General features: G+C 36.1%; 1 protein-coding gene across 2 annotated transcripts in view; it reads right to left on the reverse strand.

Moving 5' to 3' along the window:
- The window catches only part of LOC121874332 (GATA-binding factor C-like), an 86,721-nt gene extending 74,623 nt beyond the window's left edge, over positions 1 to 12,098 (reverse strand). For both annotated transcript variants that reach the window (XM_042378452.1, XM_042378451.1), the window contains exon 1: positions 11,503 to 12,098. In XM_042378452.1, coding sequence (XP_042234386.1) covers positions 11,503 to 11,662 — 160 coding nt within the window. In that variant the 5' untranslated portion in view covers positions 11,663 to 12,098. The remainder of the gene's footprint in view (positions 1 to 11,502) is intronic.
- Positions 12,099 to 13,800: the final 1,702 nt, after the last annotated feature.

The raw sequence follows: 13,800 nt of genomic DNA on the forward strand, positions 1-13,800 counted from the left end.
GATGAAAAAAGAATGAGAGAAAGACGCATTGCGCTCCGATTATTGTCCTCCATGTTTCAACGCGATCTGGTCCCGTAAACAAAAGAATGACGATTACGTTAATGTGTCGGATAAAAAGAATCGAATATTGTATAAGAAACAAAGTAAAACAAAAGCCTTATACTCCCTTATGTGTGAACGCGAATACACAATTATCATACAAACTATTAATACAACATGGTAATAACAGGGATAAATGAAGATAAATAATACGAACGTTGAATAGGTAAAGAGGAATAACAGTAATACACAATAAGAATACGAAATAGGGTTAAAATATAATGAAATAAATAGGAAAAAAATTAAAATAAATGAAACTTGGGAATAGAAAGACGGTGTGGATACAAAAATACCAACAAATACATAAAAATACAAAAAACAAATCCCATAGACAATATTTAAAAAAAAAATACAAGATTGAGATCCATAAAGAAGAAGTAGAAGAAGAATGAGAAGGAGAAGAGACAGATGATAAATAGACTAACAAAACACGAAGATGGGGAGAAGGTCGAAGGAGGAATGAATACGTTAAGATGATTAGTATACAAGGGAGGGTACATGGTGAAAACACAAGGGTGATTAGAATAGGTGATGGGGACACAAGGGTAATTAAGAATAGGTGATGAGGACACAAGGGTAATTTAGAATATGTGATGAAAACAGAAAGGTGATGGGAATATGTTATAAGAATAGAAGGATGATTAAGAATATATAATGGGGATGCCAAGAGTGATGAGAATATGAGATGGGGGGTGATGGGGGATTATTTGATGGGGAATATGGGGGTGATGGGTATAAAAGGAGAGACTATAAGGGTGATGAGATTACATACGGGAATGGGAAGTAATGGGAATGAAAATTAATAGGAATGGAAAGTAGTGAGAATGGAAAGTAATAGGAATAATGGGCACAAGGAAAGTAGAAAATTGGTAAACAAAGGAGATGGGTACAAAAGGTAAGAGACACAAAGACAATGAAAATAAAGATAATGAGAATAAAAAAAAAGTGGAATATAAAGGAGACGGGAATAAGATCAAGAAATAACAGGGAAATGGGAGTAAATGACAAGAATATAAAGGTACACAAGATAGAGATGAACTTAAGTCTAAAGTTCAATGTTGCTGTAGTTGATTTTTTTTTCAATATTCTTCGTAAATAGAAAAAAAAATTTATTTGAACTAAGCTTTAAGGGGTAATAATACGTCACGTCTTTGTTGGCAATATGTCATAGTAATTATCGAAAGGAAATAACTATCTTTTTTATATTTTTGTCTTATGTTCATTTTTAAATTACTTGAAATTTTCGTTGTTGAGTTTTGATTGATTAGTTATGGATTATTGATTTATCTCTTTTATTTAGTATTATTTTCTTATTTATTCTTATTATTAATTTTATTAATTTGTATCATTGCTATTATTTTACTATCAACATGTTGTCATTAGTAATAGTATAATTTTAAGGTAGTTTAGTGACAATTTTTTTCTCGCCTAAATCACCTGTGAAAAACCAAACGGGGAAAAGTTATCATTGTGCTGTTCTCCGATGGCCCTCACTCAGCTCACCCCACCTGAGGCAAACAATACACTCACCTTTCCATTCATAAAAAAAATAAATAAAGAAAGAAAAACTACGTCCATCCACCAGGTATACAAAGAACCCATTGTCCTATCCTCTACATTGGTCAATTCCTTCATATTTTGATGGCGGAAGTTTATCGGTTTTGTGATGGATGTCCTCTTAGGTAAATAAACGTCACTGTACATCATATCTCTCTAAGTTATTTCCATTAGCTGGTGGAATATCCTACTGTATGTTATCAATTGACGTATAGTGATAGATATTGACCACGGAAATTATACAGTGAGTCATTTTTTTCTTCACAATTTATAAAGTGGTCATCATTCAAGCGCATTTGCACATATAAGCAAGCCCCATACATGTTCGTGAATGCCGAAATCGGAGAATGTATACGTATACAGTATATAAAAGGGAATATTATACGAGGGGTGTATGTATGTATGTGGAGGTCGTTCTCGCCGAGTTGGCTATACAATAATTACATAGACTTTGAAATTCTCATAATAGGAAATATAACAGAGATAACTTTAATATATTATTTAGTGAGGTACACAGTTAAAAAAAACACACACACACACACACACATACACACATACACACACACACACACACACACACACACACACACACACACACACACTTAACCATCTCTCTCAATTATCATACGCGTATACGCGTACATACTCTAACATGTGTAGATCCAAAATGTTCACCTTTTATCCGAAATAGAAATCCACACAGACTACAACATTATCCCGCATCCGACAACCTATACCTGACTACAGAATTACCCACATTACAGGAGTACAGGAAGCCTAGGTAAGTACATAGACACGGACATTGAACACACTTACATAACATTACATAACCTGTCTTAAAGTTTAGAAAGACAAAGACGAGTTGTTTGATTTTACTTCTTACGTGAAATGCGGCTTTTATCAAAATTAATTAGAATTATAAATTTTTGCACAACTTTACTTCACTCGGAGATGATAATATTGAGAAATATGAGTCACCACCAATCAGAATCATGGATATTACTCAGTATATTGATTACACCAATCAGAAACACGGATATTATTCAGTGCATCAATTACCTCCAATTAGAATCACGGATATTACTCAGTACATCAGATACCACCATTCAGAATCACGGATATTATTCCATTAGATACCACCAATCAGAATCGCGGATATTATTCAGTACATCAGATACCACCAATCAGAATCACGGATATTACTCAGTACATCAATTTCCACCGATCAGAATCACGGATATCATTCAGTACATCAGACACCACCAATCACATTCACGGACACAGGTAAGTCCATCAATTAACCAATCATTACAAGTACTTACCAACCATACACCCCGATCCCACCAATCAGATTCGCGTATACATACAGAAGAGAAAATAAAGATGAATAATAATTTTCTGGGGTCTTTTGTGTTAGATTTAATTCTATATAAACTTTATCTTGGAAATATATACCATACAAAGCTCTCATAAAGCTTGGAACTAAGTTGAATTTATCATTTATCAATAAAAGATTCAAAGTTATGGCAATCAAATGTGTAGTAATTTATTTCTGCACTTCTGTATATATCTGTTAAGCCTGGCACCAGTATAGTTTTATCATCAATGTCACACCAACGAAATAAAGAATAAATATCAACTTTGTCATTAATGTGAAATGGCAGCGTGTAATAGATAAAAGGTAATAATGATAATGATAATAATAATAATAATAATAATAATAATAATAATAATAATAATAATAATAATAGTAATAATAATATGAGTGGGAATAATAAAAATGACAATAATCTATCGGGTCAAGCTCAATAATAACGGCAATGACAGTTATCAATTACGCGTCAATCACGTTATGGGCAGCGGCGGGTGTTTGATCCTTGCAATGACCAACGTCAATAACAAAGGTCGAACACGCGGCCGTCTTAAATCAATCACTCAAGTCATTGGCGGTGTTGAGTGATGCCAGCGGTGACGACGATCAATGGATCAATCGCACAGACGATGTATGAGTGATTGTGCAATAACCGCTACCACGCTATGAACTCTAATGACCCTTGAGGGATCAGTCACACTGTTCAAGTGACTCATTGTGCAATAACAATCACCACGGAGTTAAGGTTGAATATTGTCAAGTGATCAATTACATCGGTAACGTTATTTACTCTGAAATAGTCCTCTTTATGAATGTCGAAAAAGAAAGTCTTTGTCTGTTTGAATGTACCGGCTGTCTACGGCGGGTTAAGGCTGTACTGAAGCTCTCTGCCCAGGTTAAGGTAGGGGGAGATATTGACAGACATATTGATGGCTGAGGTTAAGGTTAAGGCCGCCAGGGGAAGGCAGAGAGACGTGGATAGATGCAGGATATTAAACGTTGTTGTCCCCAGAGAAATGAAAAGCCTAAGAGGATTGGTAAGCATAACCCGATAACTGGTGGAGAGGAAGGCCGCGGTCACCACCCCCTCGGGACATAGGGATGACACCTTGATTAATGGAACGTAATTGTTAAACCTCTGTTCCTATACCGTAGACTCCCTTAACGTAATTATTAAATCCCCCTTTAACTTACCTTTAAAATAAATCCTTAAGGTAAATATAAAATCCCTTATCTAACCCTAAATCCCCTTTAAGTTAGAGGGATTAGTTTATTGGATGAGACAAAATCCAGCGAGTACAAATATTCGGTGTATTAAAAAGAACAACAGATTCAAGGAACGTTCGTATATAATGACTGGGACCTATGTATATCTCATACATATATACATACAGGGTCATGACGCGGTTTTTAACATGTCTACGTATACGAATAATTGATCGTAAACATGACCACACACACACACACGCACACGCACGCACCCCAACCACAAACACACACACACACACACTGAGAAACGACTGTGTACAAAGGGAAACACATATACTCTGATGCAAACAAACGTACAGCCTCAAAGACAAGCATAGACTCGCAGGCAACAAACACATTATACACAAACACAGGCAAACAAACCCACACACACGCACGCACACACAAAGACGAGACACAAACAGACAATACGCCACTGGGCACCATTATATATCGGTGGGTTGTGGTGATGGTTGTGATGGTGATGTTATTGATGGTGATGTTGGTGATGGTGATGTTGGTGATGGTGATATTGGTGATGGTGTTAGTAGTGGTGGTAGAAATAGTAGTATACGATATAGTAGTGAATGTATCGGTGTTGGTAATGATAGTGATTTAGGTGATGGTGCAAACTGTAGCGATTGTGAAGATGATGCTATTGTTGGCAGTGATAGTAGTAGTAGTTGAAGTAGTAGTAGTAATGGAGGTGGTAGTAATGGCGGTGGTAATAATAGTAGTAGTAATAGTAGGATTGGCGGTAGTAGTAATGGCGGTGGTAGTAGTAGTAGTAGCTATAAATGGCGGTAGTAGTAGTAGTGGTAATGGCGGTAGTGGCGGTAGTAGTAGTAGTAGTAGTAGTAGTAGTGGTAGTAGTAGTAATAGTAACAGTATGAGTAGTAGTAGCTGTAATGGCTGTAGTAGTAATAGTAACAGTGATAGGAGTACCAACATTACTGCATTATACATTATCACATTTAATTGTTTTATTAATTCGTCACATCCGATTATGTATATTTTTTTTCCACGTATACCTTTATTGTCATCACCAGTCCCCGCCCCTCGTGTGTATATTCATAAAAAATCCCGATTACTGAGGATACCGTCACCACCACCTGTTATTATTACCAATTAAACAATACACGAAGCTGTCAGTCGGATTAATTCTTATCATTAACCAAATATTATATTGAATGATAATACTGTTTTTGTTAATACTGGAATTAATATTATCTGATTAAATGATAAAGCGTTTTTGTTCATAGCTATAATTGTTATAGTCTGGTTTTATGATAATTTTTTCGTTATAAGTTAAAATTAATATTATTTGCTTATATGAGTCGCTTAAGTATTTATTGTGTATATGTGTGAGTTATAATCTTTTCTTCGTGGTCATTGTCTTAAGGTGACACAATAGGTAAGGTTCGTTGTACACTTGATTACTATGTCAGTTTCTGTAATAGACATTTTTTTTAAAAGACTTAGTAAAGGTCGTTTCTGTTATTGTTGACACACAGTACCGCCGCTTGGTTATCGAGCCACAGTTCAGCGATTATTGGTAACGTACAGGTGTTGGTTTAAAGATGATAACGCGTCAAGGTGAATCCGAAATTATGTTGAATTAACATCCGATACCGCACCGATTAAACGTGAATTAAAAGTTGATAACACCAGGATTATCACGTGTTAACATCTGTTAAACTTCGATTAAAACCTGATAATTTATCGATTATCAGGGATTAGCATTGAATAAGTTGGTGATAATTATGAATTGACACGATATCTCAGTGACTATCATGATCTGACTTATGATAACTCAGTGATTATTAGGAATTAAGACCGGGTAATCAGCGATTACTGAGAGTTAGCACCTGATAACTCAACAGTTATCGTCCATTAATACAGGATAGAACAGCAATTATCACGAAATAAAACCTGATAACCGATCGAATATAATGAGTTTTAATACTTGATAATTCAGCGATTGCCGTCTGATAACATCTTGCAACACCGATTATCATACCATCAATTATCACAAGTTAACACCCACAAAACATGGTGTGTATAGATTATCAACTCATAATACGGGTTATCATTTAATATATCATAGATTAAGCATATAATAACACTTAATAACACGCAGTGATACCTGATAACACCTATAGCACGAATTAACATGAGATAACACCTATTCACACACCCGATACAACCGATCATCTTTACTTAACACCCGATAACGCTTACTCTTAGGCAGACTAGATAACTTACCATCAAAACTTAGAGTATCAATAAGAACATCAACAATGCCGATAACAAAAATGATAACATGGATGATAACAGTATAAAAAGCATAACACAAGCAAATAGGTTGATAATAACGGGATAACAATAACATTGATAGAAATAATAAAACTAGGAGACAATAGCAACAAGTGGAGAAGAAATGACATTAATGCTAGTAGTCATATTGGCAAGAGTGACCGCGGAGAGTAAGAGTGAGGTAACATCCTTCATTGCTAGCTAAAATTTGTATCTACTAGGAAAAAAAAATTCTCATTGCTATTTAGTAAAAAAATCTTCTGCTAGCAATATTGTAAATAGAATTCGTCGTTTTATTTGCCACTGGCCTTAGGTTTTGAATTGTTAACTAGCACTTAATCTACTAGTAAAGGTGGGGTATTGCTATTGAGTACCTAATATCTTGCTAGTAAGTGTTCTTTATGGCCACTGTAGTTTATTGATAGCAACCGTTGATTTATTACTAGCAATAGATTCCTGGTTCCTAGTTATTACCTGATCATTTGATAGCAATACATAATGTAATACAGTACTCGGTAATACCTGTCCTCCTACTAGAACTATTATTTTTCAGCTTCAATGGTAAATACTTCTACCACTATTACTATTAGTTAATTCTCGATTGCTAGCGAACACCCGATTCCGTTATAGTACTAAGGTCCTTTTTGTTAATATGCACATAATCTCCTGCGAGTAAAGGCTATATACACTGTTATTGAGTAAGTAATCAATTGCTAGTTAAAGTTATTCATTGCTAGTGAGTGTCTGAATACCACAAAAGGAAATCTCTCTTTCTATTAAGTTCTTCAAATTTTGATAATAATATTCATTCATTTGTATTGAGCATCTGTTCCATTGCTAGTAAAAACTATTTAAAACTCATGAACACCTGTTTCCCTACCAGTAAAATATATAAATTAATATTGAACATCCAAACTTCTGCTATCAAAGTTTCTTACTGCTATCGATCACTTAAAACCTTGCTAGTAAAAGTTATTCATTACTATTAATCACCTGAATCCTTGCTATTGGCCACTTAAACCATCGCTAGTAAAATCAATCATTACTTCTGAATTCCTGATCCCTGCTAGCAAAAATATTCATTACTACTAATTACCTAAACTCTCGCTAGTAACAAACACCTGATTCCCTGCTACTAAAAAGTATACATTAATATTAAGCATCTTGAACCCCTGCTAGTTAACAGACCCCTGATTGTTGATGAATGACCAACACGAAGCGAGGATCCGTCATGGAGGCAACCAGACCGTAATCTTAGCGATGTTATCATTAATCAAGTACATGTGTTATAATGACCAACACGCCGCCGCCTTCAATATGATATCCTCGTTAATTGACGCACTAGGCAGCTCGTTATTTGTTCAACCAGTTTTGAATGCCTAGATGTAACCTCCAGTTCATATATGAAATGCAGGTTTTTCATCCGGTTACAGCCTATATTCTGGATCATAGGCTATAATTATCAAGTTTTATTCTTACTGTTCCATTTGGAAAATTAGATTATATCAAATAAAATAACCAGAAAGTATATATTATGTGGTAATTGACTTTATATTTGAATTAATATTGATTCGTCTAAAATATAGATAAGATTTCTGGAAATATTTCCATATTATTGTCACGTTTTGAATCAATTCTGGAAATTCTATAAAGTTCTTCAATTATCTCCAAGAGCAAGCAATAGGTAGAGCAGCCAGGAGAAGAAAAAACAAACTACGACTATACAGAAATATATATTACAACATGAAAATACAAAATAAACTACATCACCAAAGCTTTCTGTAAATCTCTAGGATAAATTTCTCTTCCTCAATAACAACACAAAAAAAGTTGAAAGTAAAATTGTCAGCAAGACCAAGAGTGATACTGACTACTAAGTAATTCCCTCACGTTCAATGCAACAGATACCAGTAGTGTCAAGCTCTCAGACTTACAGGAGAATGAAACGACCTTCTGTTTCAGACATGTTTTCTCGTTCCCTTGGTTACTAGTCACTATTATTATTACTACAATTACTATTATTATTTTACTACTATAGCTACTGTTGTTATCATTATCACTATTACTTCTATTAATTATACTACTAACATCACTATTTTATTATTTCTACTACTATCACTACTATCATTATTTCTGTAATATTACAACTAGTACTATTCCTGCCACTACTATTTCTATAAAACTGTTCCCTTTGTTCTATTGAAATTGCAGAAATTTGTATCTTAAAGAACTTGATATTACAATAATATTACTAGGAATATTAATTATAATCTTAATATTAACTAAAATAATAGTCATTAATAGAATTACTGCTTGCCCGGTACTATTACTATTACATTTATTACTAATATTAATACTACTCTTGCAGCTAATAATAATAATAATCTAAATAATAATAATAACAATAATAATAATAATAATAATAATAATAATAATAATAACAATAATAATAATAATAATAATAATCTAAATAATAATAAAAAAATAAATAATCATAATAATAAGTGAAGACGAAGAAGAACAAGGAAAACAATAATTTAGTACCGTATAAATTATAAGAGAGGAATAACAATGATAATAATAGTAACTCTGCCAATAGTAATAATCAGTAATATTTTCTTCACCATTACTATCAATCTATTACTTAAATCATACAAGCAGTTATGCCTATACTAATTTCCTTATCATATGAATACGAAATAATGATTATAATGATAAGGATAATTATGGTACTGACAATAATGGTGGTAATGATAATGATGATGGTACTAATTAGAATGATGGGATGATGAATGGCAAGAAAATTTATAACAATGTAGTATTTATAAATATGATAATAACAAAACTAATAATAATAATAATAATAATGATGATAATAATAATAATGATGATAATAATAATAATGATGATAATAATAATAATGATAATAATGATAATAATAATAACACAGCTAATCCATCATATCTATTCCCATCTGTCATAATAATATTAATCACCAATAAATGACCCATGACACTAAAGACAAATAATTATTATATAATGAATATTAAACAAACGCCTAACGCAGCTCATTGCCGTGACAATAATAAAGTACTTTTGGATTACCTGTAAATAAAGTAACAACTAATTATGTTTATGAAGGATTTAAAGGACACTTGTAATTAAAATTAATATTCCTACAGGTGAATGTATCATCAAGTGTCGTGTTATATTCTTCACAAAAAATCCTCAAGAATTTTTTTATGTTTAGACGAAATTTATATTTATTTTCATTTTATTATCCAAGTCTCGACACTACAGAGAGTATTTGTTAATATGTTAAGTTGTAAATATTTTTTTTTATTTGGTGTATGTCAAAGGTTTATGAATACATTAAATACTTGTGATTGTTATCAGCTGAATGCCGTCCCAAGCAAATAGAAAAGCTTCGTTAATCTTCTGTACTTACGGAATCCATATCTTTTATACGAGAAAGATCGGTAATATACTCCTATTAATTATGAATACTATTAGTGAAAGACCGTATTATACACCTGTTCTCTGTATTATAGATTACTCCTCTCCTGTGTATTCCGTAGTACACTAGCGGGCTTATACTATGAACCCAACGAGAGATAAATTGCTTGACAAATATATACAGTGTTCGTGCTCTAAGGCAAACATTAAAGAACAATATACAATGTGTAATTTGCTTTCCGTAATTCTAAGGTTAAGAATATTGTTCAGTGTATTAGAGAGGCATGACAGGTGTAAATATCACCATCCTTTGTTCTTCATGGATGTTAACATATGTTCACCGTCACATAGTGGATGTAAGTGCCAAAATAAATTAATACAGCAGGAAATTAATCATATGCACCTGTAACCATAAGAGTATTTAATTTATTAATGTAGGTAATGTGACGACTCCATCCTGTAATTTAGTAAGAGGTTCGAGGCCGTTTGACTGTCATCAAGTCCCAAATGTTCGAAAAACACTTCCTATCAAGCTTCATTACGTCCTAAAACCCGGTGGAGGATAATGATAGCCCCGACCCCTGGCTGTATCCTACAAAATACCGGGTTCCAGTGATGTAAATTGATAAATCCCATTTCGAACCCAGTGATCTGCCGTCACCCATTACACTGGCTCGTTAGGGGCCCCCAGTTTTGCCCTCCCATACGTATCACTACTCGATCCTGATGTTGGGTTACACGTCGTTGTGGGAGATCCAGTTTAGTGCAAACAATAGCGCCGAGTATCTTTGTTTAAACTTTTATTAGAGGTTTGTTATTAAATATTTTCAGTTGTTGACACATATTTAATGTGATGGTTTAGGGGTGAGGTGAATGGGTTGTGTAATTATCTTCTCGGCTATGTTCCTCGTTTTAGTCTCTTCATTTCCTTTATTCCCCCTACGGGCACGAGGAAGGCCGGGTACTATGCGGGGTAGGGGAGAGGGTATGGGAGGGGGTGGGCAGGGGTGGTGTGGGGGAGGTAGAAGGTAAGGGATGTAGTGTAGTGGGTAATTGGCGACCGGAGCCCGCACGCCCACCGCTGCGAAGGACCGCTCATTATGGGCGTGGGCGCTAAAGTGTGGGCGTAGCGGAGCCCAGGAAGCGGGTGTCCGGAGGCTTGATTATCTTATATGATGCCGTGTTAAGCCAGGATCTGTTCCGTAGAGGTGGTAGCTAATGGCTTGTGTCTACACCTCTGTGGGTAATATTTCCGAGAAGGATATGCGGTGGGCAAGGGACTATGGCATTTAGGGAATATGTTACAGGGTTAATTCAGGGAGCAGTCACGGGTGAGGAGGGAGATTCTGTGCACCACTCATAAACAGTTATTGTAGGATGGTAGAAATATGCTTTGTGTGATGATAATATGTTTATTACACACTAAAGGGACAAGTGCTACAGCTAACACGTACCGGCCATATTGTTGCCATAGGCGCAGTGCATCGCTTGAGCCATACTGTTGTAGTAGTCTTGGTGTAGGCCGGAGTGGCCCCCCTCTGTGCCGTCGTACCATCGGTTCATGTAGCCCCCCGCGGCCGCCTGACCCGTTTGGTCCATCCCACTCATATCCATCGTGATTCACTCTTTGGGTTCACGGTACACTTGAGAACGGTACAGTCCAGGTGCAACACAGGTGGTGGTGAGAGGTGGTACAGGTAAAGGTTCCTCTGGAGTGGTCAGTGCGAGACGGACCGACCGACGACCCTGCCTGTGGTGCGGGGCTCCTCATGTGGGATTTGTCTGTTAGAGCTTTAGGCTTTCACCGAGTCTCTCCCTGACTACATTGCGCTGATTAGGTTCAACAGACTGTCTCTACCAATCCTTGTTTGCCTCTCAGCTAATCACCCAATCGATGAGATCGACGGGGTGGTAGAAGACAGCGGGGGATCGTTCGTTCCTAATCGTCACTGCGGGCGTACGAGGTGGATGAGGTAACCGGGCACAGCCTCAACACAACTGACGACCGGTCCAAATAGAACACCACTAAGACTCGAGTCTCCAGGCTGCCCGAGCATCGCACACACACAGAGCATTTGCGATGTAATCACTTCCTTGTGGGTGGAGCCAAGGTGACCACGCCCCCCACGATTGGCTGGTGGCCAATCGTCGATGAGAATTTAGTGTGGGTCCGCCCCCAACGTACGAAGACGTCACACACGGCCGGTGCTGCCCCCGCTCACCCCGCCACACTCACTCCCAGGCCCGGTGGTGGAATGCACGACTCTCACCACCTCTGCACACACGCACACACACACTCACACACTTACATACACACACACCCCCCACGCACACATGGGTGTACATACATATGTGCATTTAGGGTTTATTTTGGGGAGCTCATTAATCGTACACTCAAACAATGTGGACTTTGTAGAGCGAATGTTGGACGGGCTCTAGAAGAATTAATGTTATGGATGTATTAGTCCTTTAAATACACCCTTTTTTGATATACAGACTCTCTTGTGTGTGACTGTGCTTATTATGTGTACATGTAATCTAGAAACATACACACAAGTGCATGTTGGATTTCTGGTGTTCGGACCACTTGACACAGCGAGTCCTTAAGATTCATAGCTTTATTAAAGGCTGTGCATACGTGAACAATCAGGCTTAATGGTGTCCAGACTGGAAACACTAATATCAACGAAGAGTAGAACACAGTAGTATACTCTAGTGGTCAGTAAAACACACACATATAATGGTATTAATATTATTGACACACATCAAGTAATACTGAGGCACAAGACTGAGACGATTGTAGGAAAATTTACATAATAGTGGAATATGACACGTGTGTATGTATTTGTTATTCAGAAGTTGTTGCAGGTCCACTGACACACCTGGATTGATGTGCAACTTACGCCTGCACACACACACACACATGCACACACACACACACACACACGCACACACACACACACACACTATAAGAAAACATACATACATACATACAATCCAATACTGCTGTAGCTGATGGAACCTTTGTATTGGTATATGAATTCTTACATAGAGGCTTATTGGTAAACATACACTGGCCTGGAGGACAGATATACTTACTGAATACACTGGAACATACACACACACACTAGTATAGACACATTTTCACACCTTATCACACAGTAGAAGGCCTATGGACATTTCTACACACACTGCCTTATTGATTCATATGTTCTTATATACACATTTTTTTACACATTCTTACACTTTATTAAAATTTATTGGGATACACATATTGTTACACTGTATTACACATTGTTTACTGTACACGGATAGGTTATATTCTTTCTCAAATACACTGTTATACATACTGGGATGGAATAGATGTTAAATAAATACTAACTGGTATTCATAAAAAGGATTATATACAAACCTATACATAATGATTCAATGCTCTACATATTTTGATACACGAATACACACTGCTATGAATCGTATTATATGTTAACGTAGTATTAAGTAAACATTTCTACATATTTGTTACACACACACACACACAAACACACACACATATATCGGTGTACATCCTGACTCATGTATTCTCAGAAATTCACACGTATTGGTTGGCAAACAAGCAAGGTCATTAACACACACACGCACAGACACACACACACACACACACACACACACACACACACACACACACACACACAGACACACACACACACACACACACACACACACATATTAATGGATATATTCTGGCAGGCTAA

Source organism: Homarus americanus, unplaced genomic scaffold (genome assembly GCF_018991925.1).
Source record: "Homarus americanus isolate GMGI-L3 unplaced genomic scaffold, GMGI_Hamer_2.0 scaffold17856, whole genome shotgun sequence".
Taxonomy (NCBI): Eukaryota; Metazoa; Arthropoda; class Malacostraca; order Decapoda; family Nephropidae; genus Homarus; species Homarus americanus.